General features: G+C 53.3%; 2 protein-coding genes across 3 annotated transcripts; one reads left to right on the forward strand and one right to left on the reverse strand.

Annotated features, from left to right (window-relative positions):
- Nucleotides 1-668: 668 nt before the first annotated feature.
- Nucleotides 669-5,842, forward strand: VSIG2 (V-set and immunoglobulin domain containing 2). Its single transcript, XM_049611298.1, is given in 8 exon segments — nt 669-819; nt 1,371-1,534; nt 2,345-2,416; nt 2,418-2,553; nt 3,402-3,560; nt 4,458-4,577; nt 4,694-4,838; nt 5,536-5,842. Coding segments are annotated over 8 exon segments (987 nt in total). The 5' UTR covers nt 669-761; the 3' UTR covers nt 5,669-5,842.
- A 621-nt stretch (nt 5,843-6,463) lies between these two features.
- Nucleotides 6,464-12,419, reverse strand: NRGN (neurogranin). Of its 2 annotated transcripts, none has more exons than XM_049611309.1 (4): nt 12,218-12,418; nt 7,497-7,723; nt 7,207-7,224; nt 6,464-6,811 (listed from the first exon to the last, which is right to left on the reverse strand). In XM_049611309.1, the coding sequence occupies exons 1-2, from the start codon at nt 12,230-12,232 to the stop codon at nt 7,502-7,504; spliced, it is 237 nt and encodes a 78-aa protein (XP_049467266.1). In that variant the 5' UTR covers nt 12,233-12,418; the 3' UTR covers nt 6,464-6,811; nt 7,207-7,224; nt 7,497-7,501. The 2 variants fall into 2 exon arrangements, with proteins under 2 accessions (XP_049467266.1, XP_049467271.1); XM_049611314.1 differs by lacking the exon at nt 6,464-6,811 and adding an exon at nt 6,831-7,110 and having other exon boundaries at nt 12,218-12,419.
- Between the last annotated feature and the right edge of the window lie 1,076 nt (nt 12,420-13,495).

The following is a 13,495-nucleotide window of genomic DNA, read 5'->3' on the forward strand; positions in this document are numbered from 1 at the left end:
TCACCTGACTTATGCCTCTTTGTCCCAGACCACTGAGTCCTTAACAAACACATCTCCTTGCCCAGCCAACAGTGACCCCCTGGTAGTGGGGGAAAGCTGGACATGGTACAGGCAGGTGCCCCAATTCTGCCACACCCTTTCCTATCAAGAGTGGGGTCTCTCCTCCAAGACTTCTTTGCCCCTGAAATGGAGTGGCTCTGGGAGTGGGGACGAGGCTCTAGTTTCCACGGAGACTTCTACCTCACAGCAAGTGGTGATACAGGTGCCAAAGAAGGGATCTCAGAGAAAAGAAGAAGGGCTTGGAAGGAATAGGCATCTCTGAAGGGATCAGAAAGGGTCTTCTGTTCTACCCAGGTCTCATGCTTGGGGTGAGGCCCCAAAGCGGTGATGTCGTTTGTTATCAGAATGCCCCCCTCTTCTTCCAGGGTGACCATTTGCCTACAGAGAGCTCCAGTTCCGACCCCTTCCCCTTGGGTGCCCACCCAAGCCCAGCCCTTGTCCCAGAGCCTGACAGCTTCATTAGCTGGGGGGAAAGAGGACAGAAAAAAGGAGCATGGCTAGAATGATTCCAGTATTGGGCCTAGAGGAGGGAGGAGCATTTCTTTACCTGAGGGCACAGGCCTCTCCCCTTGTTTGCTCTGAGATAGCCAGTCTCGCTCCTGCCCAGCTCGAGGAGGCTGCCCTGTGGGTGCTGCCTTCCCTCTCCACCAGATCCAGACGCCCAGACCAACCCATAGACGGCTGTAAGGCAGGACTCGGCCATGGCCCGGCTTTCTGGGCTGTTGCTCTGTGGGGCCCTGCTGGGCTTCGCTTGCCTGGGTGAGGAGGCGGCTCGGAGGGACCGCGGTCAAAGCTGGGGTGGGGGGTGGGGGGCGAGGCCTGACCTCCAGGCTCCTGGGGCCTGCTCAGTTCTGCTGGTCGGGCGGGGGGGGGGGGGCTGGGGAGGGGGGGGGCGAGGCCGGGAGAGGGCGTCGGAGGCCTGTGGCGAGGGCCACAGGCGCGCAAGCGCAGGCGGGCAGGCAAGTTGGGTCTCCCCGGGAGGGTCTAACCACCACCCGACCATTGTTTTCCTTTCTCTGGCAAACACACCCGCGTACCTGACCCAGTCTCAGTCCTTTTACCCACAAAAAAAACCGGCTGGGGTGTGTGCTCCTCCCTCCCGGAAACCTCAGGTTTCGAGAAGGGATGGGTTGCGGGGAGGTAGGTGAGCTCCGCAGGAGGGAGGGAGCCCCCAGCCTCGGCCTCGGGAGCCGAAGGTGGGGCCGGACCCTCAGACCGCCGGGATTTGGCGCCGGGCCTCCGCCCCACCCCAACCCCGGGCCTAGCGCCGTCGAGCGCTCCTCCCGCCGGCCTCCCTCTGCGTCCCCCAGACCCCGGGGTAGCCGTGGAGGTGAAGGTGCCCGCCGAGCCCCTGAGCACCCCCGTGGGCAAGACCGCCGAGCTGACCTGCAGCTACAGCACGTCGGTGGGAGACAGCTTCGCCCTGGAGTGGAGCTTTGTGCCGCCGGGGAAGCCCCTCTCTGCGTCCCATCCCGTGAGTTGAGAGCAATTGCGCTCGAGCGGGGCGGCCCTCCTGCCTCTTGGTGGGGTTGGCTGGGAGGGGCTGGTACAGAGGGCCCACCCAGGATGAGGGAGCGGGGTCAGAGAGGGTGCGTTTGGGGATCAGTGTGCTCCGAGGAAAACATGAGTGGACTCTTTCTAGATCTTCTTAGGACCACAGCCTGCACGACCCTGTATCCTGTATATGGCTCTGTGTATCCGGCCTCCTCTCTCCTAGCTCCAACGTGCAACTCCCCTATTCTAGCGCAGTCCCAGTTTCCGTTAATAAACCCATTGAGGCTAAGCTCTGGAGACTGTTAGTAGGATCAAACGATGCCCCTTCCAGGAATATTTGCATTAATTCCCTAACCCTCTCTCCCCATCAAGAGCCATGCTTAGCTGAAAGCAATAAATCTAGCTCAAGTAGCACCTAGGAAGGGATGGTATTTGGGGACAGATAGACCTTGCTGGTTCTGACTCCAGAGCATCAGTTTCCCTGTCTGATATAAAGGAAGGGCCTCTTTTTTTTTTTTTTAAGTTTATTTATTTATTTTGAGAGGTGGGGAGAGAGAGGGAGAGAAAGAATCCCAAGCAGGTTTCAGGCTGTCAGCACAGAGCCAGATGCGGGACTCAAATCCCACCAACCTCAAGATCATGACCTGAACCGAGATGGAGAGTCAGAAGCTCAACTGACTGAGCCATCCAGGTGCCCCTAAAGGAGGGGCCTCTTTGTTTTGGAGAAAGGACTGTAGAGTTGACACCAGGCAGAAAAAGGCACCCATGTGTGTCCTTTGCTTCTCCCCAGATCCTGTACTTCACCAATGGCCATCTGTATCCAACTGGTTCTCAGGCAAAGAGGGCCAGCCTGCTTCAGAACCCCCCCCACAGGAGGGGTAGCCACCCTGAAACTGACTGATGTCCACCCCTCGGATACTGGAACCTACCTCTGCCAAGTTAATAACCCACCAGATTTCTACACAAATGGGTTGGGGCTAATCAACCTTACTGTGCTGGGTAAGGCCGGCTGGGGACCTACCAGACACCCATGTACCACGAAAGATTGCAGTGGCCCTGCTAAATCTGCTAAATCTCTCTACCACCCCCCTTCCCCACCCCATATCTCGATTTCCAGCCCAAGCATACAACTGCACTGGGGACCCCAAGGGAAAATGCCTCCTTCCCAAAGTCTTCTAATCTAGATGATCCTACTCCTGCCCCACCCTCCTTGAAGAACGACTCCTCCCTCGGCCCCTAGAAAAAAAAGATTCATGAGAGAGAAAGCCCTTCCCATACATAGGGATCTGAGTCATGGCCCCAACAACTCTATCTTTGAGAGAATGTCTCATTTGTAGCCCAGATTCTTTCTCTCCTTAGGTGAGTGGCAGAGAAGGAGAGTGGCCACTAAAGGAACAAGGGCCCCTCTCACAAAGCAGCAACTTTGTGCTCAGAGTTTCCATCTTACTCCAACCTAGAGCCTGCTCATGGATGAGCAAACAGAAACTATTAAAGAGGCTGGGGATGTCTAGATGGAAAAGCGAAGGTTTAGGAGGTGTATAACAACAGCATTCAAATACCTGAAGGGTTGTCTTGTGGAGGAGAGATTTTTCATTTCTCTTTGTGGGCCTGGAGGGCAGAAATTAGGACCAAATGGGTGGATGGTATATTAACACAGATTTTGGCTCAGTATGAGGAAGAATTTTCTAACAATCAGAACTTCCAATAGTGGGAATCATTTCCTGGGGATGCAGTGGAATGTGAACAGAAGTGGACTACTATTTGGTAGGAGCATTGGAGCAGGAATTCTAGCATTTAATGGGAGTGAGGCTAAAAGATTGCTAAGGTACTTTCTGTGATTTTTGCAGTGCCTCCCAGTAGTCCCTTGTGCAGTAAGAGTGGTCAGACCTCTGTGGGGGGCTCTGCTGCACTGAAATGCAGTTCTTCCCAGGGAGCCCCCAGGCCAGTGTACAACTGGGTACGCCTTGGATCTTCCCCTACACCTTCTCTTGGCAGCATGGTGCAAGGTAAGGGCCCAGAACATCTGGGAAGAGAGGACTCAAGACTGGGGCAAATCTGTCTCTAGACTCCATATACCCACACTATCAATTCCATGCCTGTGGGTAGGAGACAAATTGCTATACCTTTCCCTGCATCTTTCTTGGTGTCCCGTATTGCTCCCTCCTGTCTATCTTCCTGCAATCTGTGGCTCTACGGTCCTGGGAGCATTTTTTAACTTAAACGTATTCCTGATATCTTAGAAGAGAGTGGAAGGCAGGGGGCATAAGATTCCCACTTTTGGGGATTTCTTAAGGGTCATGAATCATTGCCAAACTTCCTAGAGAGGAAACTGAGGCAGAGTAGCATGGACTGGCTTGAATCACAGTCAGTTTCTTTGGAGGAAACATATAATTGGGTAAGAGCCTTGGCTTCTCAGCCTCCTCATGCTTGCTCTAGCCCCAGCCCCAGCCAACTCCTTTATGGATCCAGAGAACCTTCCAGATCATCTGGTGTATGCTCTGCCTTCTAAAGGGAAAGTAAAAAGCTTAGGAAGACATTTGGGTGAGCTGAGTCACCCCAGAGGCTATAGCTTCTAACAATCAAGACTTCCCCCCCCCCACTCCAACCAGAAACCTGACATCAGCTAGTAAGCATCCCTCCCCAATTCCTTGCCTTCTCCCCATCCTCTGAAAAGGCAGCTGTGTAGAGTGGAAAGAACACAGAAGTGGCAGTGGCTTTGGCACTTTCTGGGTCACCTTAGACAGTTACTTTCCTTCTCTGAGCCGGCTTCCCCACTTTTAATAAATGAGGTTAGCCCCTTCTTGACAGGATTGTTGTAAGGAGGTAGTGAAATTTGCTTTCATCTTAGTAGGTGCTCACTGTGATTCAAATGAATGATGGAAGGCTTCCTCCTTACCCTCTAGATGAGGTGTCTGGCCAACTCATTCTCACCAATCTGTCCCTGACCTATTCGGGCACCTACCGCTGTGTGGCCACCAACCAGATGGGCAGTGCATCCTGTGAGCTGACCCTCTCTGTGACTGGTAGGGGACACTGGGCAGAGGCCCAGCTGGCAGGCCTGGGTTGGAGAGGTTGCATGGAACTATCTGGGGAGGGGCCAAGGAAGGTCTGCTGCTCTGAGCTTCCTGTGTCTCCTTAGACCCCTCCAAAGGCCGAGTGGCTGGGGCTCTGATTGGGGTGCTCCTGGGCGTGCTGTTGTTGTCAGTTGCTGCATTCTGCCTGATAAGGTTCCAGAAAGACAGGAGGAAGAGGCCCAAGGAGACATATGGGGGCAGTGACATTCGGTGAGCTGGAGGGCTGGGGGAGGGTACAGAAAGGGAGAAAAGGGCTTAGGTTATGAGTGGGTGACTCCAGCCCTCAAACTCTGACATCTTTAGGGGTGTTTGGGGGGTAAGGAGTGCTGTTCAGCTCTGGGATTTGGTGTGGGGGGGGGGCAGTACAGCAAATGCATCTGTGTGTGAGCAGTGTGCAGGGTGGGGGACTTGGTTCATGGCTTCCCTCAACCTCCTCATACTTCATAGAATTTTCAGTTTTTGAGGCCTTTTCATACATATCTACAGGATGTGGATGCCAGGAGTTGGATTTGCCCTGAGCCCTCAGCTGAGTTCAGTTTTTCTGTGTGGGGGTAGTAAGGAAAGGAGAGGCAAAAGCTGCCTGTGTCAACCGCTTTAGCTTGTCAACCTTTGGGTCCTGAATAGTGATCAGAGTGCTAGTTCTCAGAGTGTGGTCCTCAGATTACCTGGACAGAACATACCAGGAGCTTGTTAAACATTCAGATTCAGGCTGCTTCCTATCCCTCCTGAAGCAGAATCTGTGGGGGCGAGGGTGATGGACCTGGAATCTTCATTTCAGCCAAAATTCCACAGATGATTCTCATGCACAGTAAAAATGTGAAGTCCTCAGGTTAGAGGATGGGATGGGGGGCGGAGACCTCTGAGGGATGCTGCCAGCCTTCACTAAAAATTTGCTTATATCTACCAGGGAGGATGCCATTGCTCCTGGGATTTCTGAGCAAACTTCTGTGAGACCAGATTCTAGCAAAGGGCTCCTGCAGAGACCCCCCTCTTCCAGCAGTGTGACGACCACCAAGTCCAAGCTCCCTATGGTTGTCTGATTTCTCCCCCTGTCCTTGAAGGGGAATATCAAGAATTAAAGCCTTTGGGTATCATATGGTCTCCCTCTTCTTTCTGCCGGCATAGCAAATTCCTTCTCACCAGTAAGAGACGGAATGGGCTGGGAGTCCTAGAGGTGATGCTGTAGGTGGGAAGTTTGGCTCCAAGGGAGTAGGTTTTAACAGAGGTCCTCTTCCCCTTTGCTCACCTCCACTTTTTGGTTTGATCAAGTGAAATTTGCCCAAGCTTCAGGTGGTGGCCTTGTGCACCCAAACTCCCTCCCCTCTGGCACCCTCTGAATACTTGGACATTCCTCTTTATTGTTCACATTCCAACCCAGCACGGTCACATGCACACACGGAGATAAAAATCCTTCGGGCCACAACCCCAGGAGCCCAGCGGGGGCAGGGCTAGCAGGGGCGGGGGCGGGGCCGCGGCGGGGCCGCGGCAGACTCCTCCTACCGAGCCTCCCAGGCGCTCGGCGTTTGCATAAACAAGGTGAGAGCTGGAGAGGCGGCTCTCGGGGTGCGCTGGGGGGGTGGGGCGGGGAAGCAGATTACAGGCAGGCGTGGGGTTATAGGTGCGAAATAGGTACTTCCCTTACGATCAGAGCAAGAGGCATCCGGCACCATGAAAACCCTCTTCCCCTCTCTCCTCGCCCCAGAGCCAAAATTCTGGGGCTGGGCTGGGGCGCGAACAGCACAGAGACGCAGAGCGCCCCCTTCAGCTGCGCACAGAACGAAAGGACTGTTTTTTGTTTGTTTTTTTTTAAGTGAGTATACTTGGGCGACGCTTAGGGCGCCCCCCGCAGTGCGCGCAGGGAAGTGCGCGGAGACTGCGGAGGCAGAGCTGCATGCGGGGTGCTGGCGGAGGTGGGCGAGAAGCAAAAGAAGGAAGATGTGGGAGCGCAGGGTTTGGGGCTAGGGTGGGAAGAAAGGGCGAATGGGGACCATTCTAGACTGGAGGACTAACTAAAAGGGCACAGACTTAGCGACTCCTCGATGGAGCCTGCCTGGGAGTGGGAGTCTCTGGGGACGCAGGGAGGGCTCCTGAAGCTGGCAGGTTGGTGGAAAGGAGAGGATCACAAACACGGCAGGGAAGTCTCATCACTGCGAAGGGGACGCGCCATCCGTCTCTCCTGGCAACTGAGGACAGAGAAGGTCTGAGCACCTGCCCTCCCCGGTGCTTCCTCTCCTTCTTCCTTCTCCCTTCCCGAACCAGGACAAAAGGGCGGGAAGGGCCAGGGGACCCCAGTCACCCAGAACCCCCAACCCGAGTCACTGAGCTGAAATAAGCCAGCGGCCAGTGCGTGCGTGCGCCTCAGTGTGTTTATAGCCTCAGGCCGGGTTTGTGCGGCCAAATGGGGGTGGCTGCGGTTCTGTATAGGTCCAGGCGTGTCCCTGTCGCAGCCTCAGGCGTCCAGATGGATCAGGAAACCCTCAGGCTGGGAGGGGGTGAGGGCGGGCAGAGGGAAAGGTGGACGATTGGGTCCTTTTCTCCCACTCAGGCCTCCCACCCGTTTCCGAGTCGTATTCATTACCTTTGAAAATGCTCAGTTCTTCGGTCCAGGGCGGGGCACGAGGGAGGGAGGAGAGAGAGGAACAGGTGAGCTCTCGGAGCCCGCAGCACCTTCGGCCTCCTCCCAGCCACCCACCTCACGTCCCGGGGGTAAGTCCCCCACCCTTAGCTCCCTCTCCACCTCTCCACCCGCTGCACGCCCTGAGTCCGCACTCTTTCCCGGGGTGGGGGGTGGGGAGCGGGGCCGCTCGCAGCAGGTCCCGGGCTTGGGAAAGGGGAACCCTGCGGCCCGCCGCGCCCCGCCCGCCTCACCTGGCCTAGTCTCCGCTGGGGCCGCCGCCCGCGCCTCCCCGGGCGCCCCCAGCTCCGCCCGTTCCCCCGTGGCCCGGGCCCTTCCGGCCGCGCTCTCCGCTCTTTATCTTCTTCCTTGCCATGTGGCCCCGGAAACTCGCCTGGATTTTGGCAGCGGCCGCGTTGGCGCCAGGATCGTCCAGCGGGATGTCTAGAATGTCGTCGTCCGGCTTGGAGCACGCGCTCTCCTGGGGGCGGGGCGGGGCAGGGGGTACTTGTGGGGTGACTGGGCCGAGACCCCGCGCGAGGATAGGGTAGGAGTAGAGCCTTGCGGGGCTGAGACGAGGGAGACGCACGAGTGGGAAGCGCAGAGAGGGGAGCTGCGGGCGCGTCGAGAAGGGCTGAGGAAGGGCTGTGCGTGTGTGCGTGTGTGTGTGTGTGTGTGTGTGTGTCCCTCCTAGGGAACGGCAAGCAAAAAGGAAGGGTCAGGGGGTCAGGTGGCCACGGCCCTATTCCCAACTCGGGAAAGAGACGTGCACGGTGGGACGGGGTACAAGACAGCCAGATAGGCCTGAGGGAAGGGTCCTTCACCATCAGCAGGGCTGAGGAGCTGCAGAACTGATGGCTGGTGGGCTGGGAGGAGCAAAATAAACAATGAGAGGGACTGGTGGACGTGACTGCCCCTCCCTTTGTCCTCAGAGGGTGCCTCCGGCTCAGAAAGGCTCCTTGCAGGAGTCCAGGATTCCCTTGGACAGGGTGTAGAAGAATCAGGCCCGTCCCTTCCCTGAGTAAAATCACACCAGGACTCAGCGCTGGAATTAGGGTGAGAGTGGGGCTAGCCCCTGGAGTCAGCCTCCTTCTCCCTAGGGCTAGAGGCCCAGAGACTGCTTTGCCATGGACTCTTCCTTTTCTAATGTTCCCCAGGAGGCACTCAAACACAGAAGAGAGGAGATGGTCTGGAAGAAGCTGAGAAGGCTTCACTCCAAAAAAAGGCAAAGGAAAGATGAGTAGGAGCAAGTAGCCCTTAGCCTTGTGTGCTCCAGAAGAGAGGAATTATGACAATAGCTACCCATTAAGCACTTCCCTTGTTCCAGGCACAGTAACACAGTGTTTTACAGACATTATTTTATTTAGTCCTGGCAAAGCTATGACGCACCTTTTATTGTTATCCTAGTTTACCCCTACTAAAACAGATGACTTAAGTGTTTATAAACCTTACATGAGGTGATACAGATGGTTACTATGATTTAGATGGTATCTATGATTTAGACCCTTGTATGTCAGAGTCCAGAGTATATTTTTAACCCCTATTCCGTAAAAATCAGCAGAGGCCGTCAAGAAAATGACCCGAGCTCTACCACTTGCTACTTGTGTGGTTTGGGACAAGTTCTCTAATGTCTCATATCAGCTCCTTCATCTGAAATCAGGATATAACATCTGCCTCTGTGGGTTGTGAGGAACAATAAACCCCATGATACACATAAAGTTTCTGGCACAATCTAGTCACTCAATGTATAGTATCTATTACTATGATTCTTTTAATTAATAAGTTTATGTGAAATAGTTGTTTCTGTAGGCCAAAAGTGGTCATATAAAAACAATTTCATATGGTTCCACCTATAATAATCACATCCACCCCTACGCCTCAGGTTTCTGTCTCCCATAACCTGCCCTATCTGACAGTGGAAAGGGTTAGGGAATAGATGGCGTTGATTTTAGAGGTAAGGCTCTGGAATGGAGAGGGCCTCCGTCCCTGTGCCCCTTTGTTGGTTAACATTACAGCATTAATGTGGGTTGGGATGCAGATAGTTACTATGGAGTTAAAAAGGCATTTTGCTTTTGCTTTGGCCCTCTGGCTTCTAAGAATTGTCCTTTTTTTCTCTCCCCTAAGGACTTCTACTATTTTAAAAATGGCTTCCGCTCATCATGCTTCACAATGCTGTTGTCATTTCCTGGGTTTCAGAGTTTTGCAATTTGTGCTCAAGATGCCCACGATTGATTTAAATGCAGTTAAAAGGAGTTATCCAGAAGCCAGTGTGGTTGTGGAGGGGACTGACACTCTTTTTGTCTTCTGCAGGTCTAGCCCTCTCTCTCTGACATCTTAGTCTCCACCTGTCATCAGAAACAACTCTTTTGGGTTCCTTGATTCTTAGAGCTCAGGCCTCTCTTGGGATATCCTTAGGGAACAGTGAAGTGTCTCCTCAACAGAGGACAATGATCACAACAACAACAACAACAACAACAACATAAACCCATTCCTGACCCACCTCTCTTTGGCCAGTAGCTGTGGAGGAAGGAGTAACTTCCCCCAGTCATGTTAAGGCCAACCTGCTGTCTCTACCCACCCCAGCTGGATACAGAATGGAAATCTGGAACAAGAGGAAAAGCCACCCAACACACTGTTCCTCCCCCAATCAGCCTCCTCTCACTCCAGCTGAATTCTCAGGGCAGAACTGCTAGAGAGAGTAAAAGGAATCTGGGAAGCGTCATGGTTCCTGGGCTGGTACCTTCTAAAGCCAAGATCTGATGATGTGTGCCTGAGAACTCTGTAGGAACTGGAGGTGCAAAGTGCACCAGTGGCTAAAACAGGAGCCAAGGCTTCTGGTCCCAAGTGGACATATCCCTTCACCCCTGAGGGTCTGTTTCTTCAGCCACAAGTGGAATTTAGCCTAGATGAATAAATTCTTCTTTAGGTCCCAAATCCTAAAAGCTTTAAGAATTATCCCTTCCTAATGCTTATTGTATGCCAGGCCCTGTGCTAAGTGCTTCGCACACATTACCTCACTGAATCCCCATTTCAGAGGTCAAAAAACAGCCTCGGAGACATTTTGTAACTTACCAGAGGCCAGCAAAGCTAACAAATTGTGATGGGATTCAGAAGCCTGGCTGTTAATGACTGCCTCAGGACAGGTAATTATTTCTAGGAGTTCAGCTAGACCTCTAAGTTCAACTAGACCAAGCAAAAGAAAGGAGTGGGATCCAAAAAAATGTCTTTGCCTTTTCATATTAAGTGAATGTAGGAAAGGCACATATATGTGACTATGTAAATCAGCAACTGGTACATTTGAATCGACAGCACTGCCTCTTAAAAAAAGAGGCAGGTTTTCTTCTCATTTCTGTCTGAGCCTCCTTACCAAGGGGTAAGAAGGAAATAAGGCAGGAGTAAGTGTTTCCCAAACACCAGGTCAGATGGTCAGCAAGGAGAGCCCCAGAATGAAAGATGAAGAGAGTCCTTCCTGCCTTGGGGTGCCTGGCTGGCTCAGTGGGTAGAACATGCGATTCTTGATCTTGAGGGGGTTGTGAATTCAAGCCTCACTTGGGCATAGAGCTTACTTTAAAAAAAAAAAAAAAAAAGAGGGCCCTGCCTCTAGACCCCAGATGCACTCTGTTCTCTCCATGTCCCAGCTCCCTTCCAGCTAGGAGTCCACCTGCACATAATGGAGATGAGGTAGGAAGGTGCCCAGTTCCAGCCCTGTCCCAGCCCTCTGCCCTTGTCACCTCTTCTCCCTTTTCTTGCCCTCTGCACAGTTTGACAATCGGGCTGCCTCCTGCTCAGTCCTTTAGCTCTGCCCATCTAGGACAGGGCCTCATAGGGTTGTTGGGATGATTAAATATAAAGTCAGGCACATGGCAAACATTCACAAAGTGACAAATATTACTGATATTATTAAATCATAATAACTATCACAACAATTTATCCCTAAGTTCTTTCTGCCTCTTGGTACGAAGTCTCACCTCTTATAAACTGGGCTATTCTTTCCTTCCAAACCTCACTTTTTTTTTTCTTTTGTAAGCCGTAGTGTGGAAGGTGGGGGGCAGGCAAAGTCATAACCTTATCGTTAGCCAGGTTGACTGAATGACAGAGAACGCAAGGGCTTTGGAGTGGTCCTTCTCCATAGATAGGGGCTAAAAATAAATAATAATTAAAAATAAAAAAAAATAAACACATTTTATATACGCATGATCACTGTATTCCTCTAGTGTGCAGGGAGCCAGGTCCTGTGCCCGGCGCCTTCATACCCAAGTCACCTTAACAGCAACCTACTTTGGCATTAGGCACTTGCCGCATCCAGGTCTCCGTGGGCGCTGACAAATTGCAGACACTTCCTTCCCTCGCCAGCAGGGCTCTCTCGCGGTCACTTCACCCAGCCCCCTTCCAGGGCTAGAAGGCGATGGGGGACGGGCCAACCCCTCCCCAGAACAAACTGACTAGGCTCTCTGCTGCCCATCATCATTACTGAGCTAACCGATATGAACCGACTGTCCTATCCTGCTCTGTACAGTGCACGAGGGTCATGGAGATCATCCCGTCTGCCCACCCACGGCGGTGGCAGTGGGATGGGGAACGGGGCGAGGGCAAAAGCCAGGGGGAAAGGATACCCAAAGGAGTCGCCGCAGCTTCGCTACACTTTACAGCGCCTCTCTGGAGGAAGTTCCTCTTCTCGTCTAACCTGCAGCTTCCTTGCTGCAGAGCCCTGCCGGGTTCCCAGTCCAACCTAGGCTGCCTGGCAGCTGGGCGCCCAGACGCCCCCGCGAGTTGGGGAGCATTTTTCCTAGGGCTCCAAGTCAGGCGAGTGCCTTCCACCACCCACCACCCACGTCTCAGCAGGCACCTCTATGGCTCTTGGGTCTTCTGCACCCTCAAATGCACTGCCATCCCTTACTCTCCCTGGGGGGGGGTTCTTGGGGACCCCTTGCCCCAGATCAGGCAGAGTGCCGGTCCCCCCGGCCCTCTAACTTACGGTGCAGCAGTCCATGCTGGTGTTGGGGGTCCTTGGCTGGGGCACAGGCTGGCGCAGGGCAGGGGTGGGGTCTGGGTGGGGACTCTGGGGCCTTGGGGCGCCCGCTGACCAGCGTCGAAACAGCCGCTCTGCTCTCGGGTCCTCTCTCCCGCGCTCCGCTCTGCTCGCGAATGTAACCTGAGCCCTTCGGTCGAGAAGCCAATCAGGATAAGCCTTGGGCAGGGCGGGCGGGGATATTGCAGGGAGGACCACGCCCCCTCCCTGCTCCCTCCGCCTCCCTCCCCCTCCAGCCCCAACCCCTCCGCCTACACACTTCCATCCATTCCTCCTACACACCCCAGCTTCTCAAGCTCAACCCCCTTGTTTGCTGAGGCGGCAGACTGCCAGGCAGATGTATGCCGCCGCGGGCAGAAGGAGGCCCCCGGCTACCCGGGCACAAATACACTCACATCTGGGCACAACACCTCTCCCACCCATATGTAGAAAACCACGCACCTCTCACCCACCTCCCCACACTTGCACAACTTAGCTAGAGTCCCAAATATGGCTCGCTCTAACTCCTCCTCCCCTCACCCCCGCCAGTCCTCATAAAAAAGCCCCCTAAGACGTGCGTTTAAAAAGTCCCATCATCACTCTGCTAGGGAATCAAGAAAGCTGTTGATACATAACCTGGGGATGAGCACACATAAACACAAAAGCTCACAAGCCCCACATGTGCATATATGATACTGCCCGGGCTCACTAAAATGTGCACTTCTTCAACAGATTCTACAGACACAACCTACAAAAATAATTGCACAGAACTTGTACACACACGTTGTGCAGATAAATGCAGACGTGTGCATGCAGACGTATGACACAGGGGTAGTCACCCTATCCGAGATGTTGCATTACATCCTTATCTATCTATCTATCTATCTATCTATCTATCACCTATCAATCATCCATCATCTATCTAATGTATATATTTATGCATAGATACTGGCTTCAGAGAAACATCCTTCCCTTCCCATACTAGAATCTCCCTAACCTCTTGGTATCTTGCTTCAGAATAAAACAAAAATGCCATTCTCACCTTGCCTGGGAGGAAGAAAAATACCCTAAACCCTAGTATTGGGAAATATAAAAAAAAATCGTTGTCTTTTGGGGTACGTGGCGGAGGAAGGATGTGGGCTTTTGTGAAAGGCTGGGAAAAGGAGATAGGGGAGGAGAATTGTGGAGCAGCAGCCTGACTGGATTGTGGTGGCCAATGTCCCCCAGCCAGTCAGGGTACTGGAG

Source organism: Panthera uncia, chromosome D1 (assembly GCF_023721935.1).
Source record: "Panthera uncia isolate 11264 chromosome D1, Puncia_PCG_1.0, whole genome shotgun sequence".
NCBI classification, from domain to species: domain Eukaryota; kingdom Metazoa; phylum Chordata; class Mammalia; order Carnivora; family Felidae; genus Panthera; species Panthera uncia.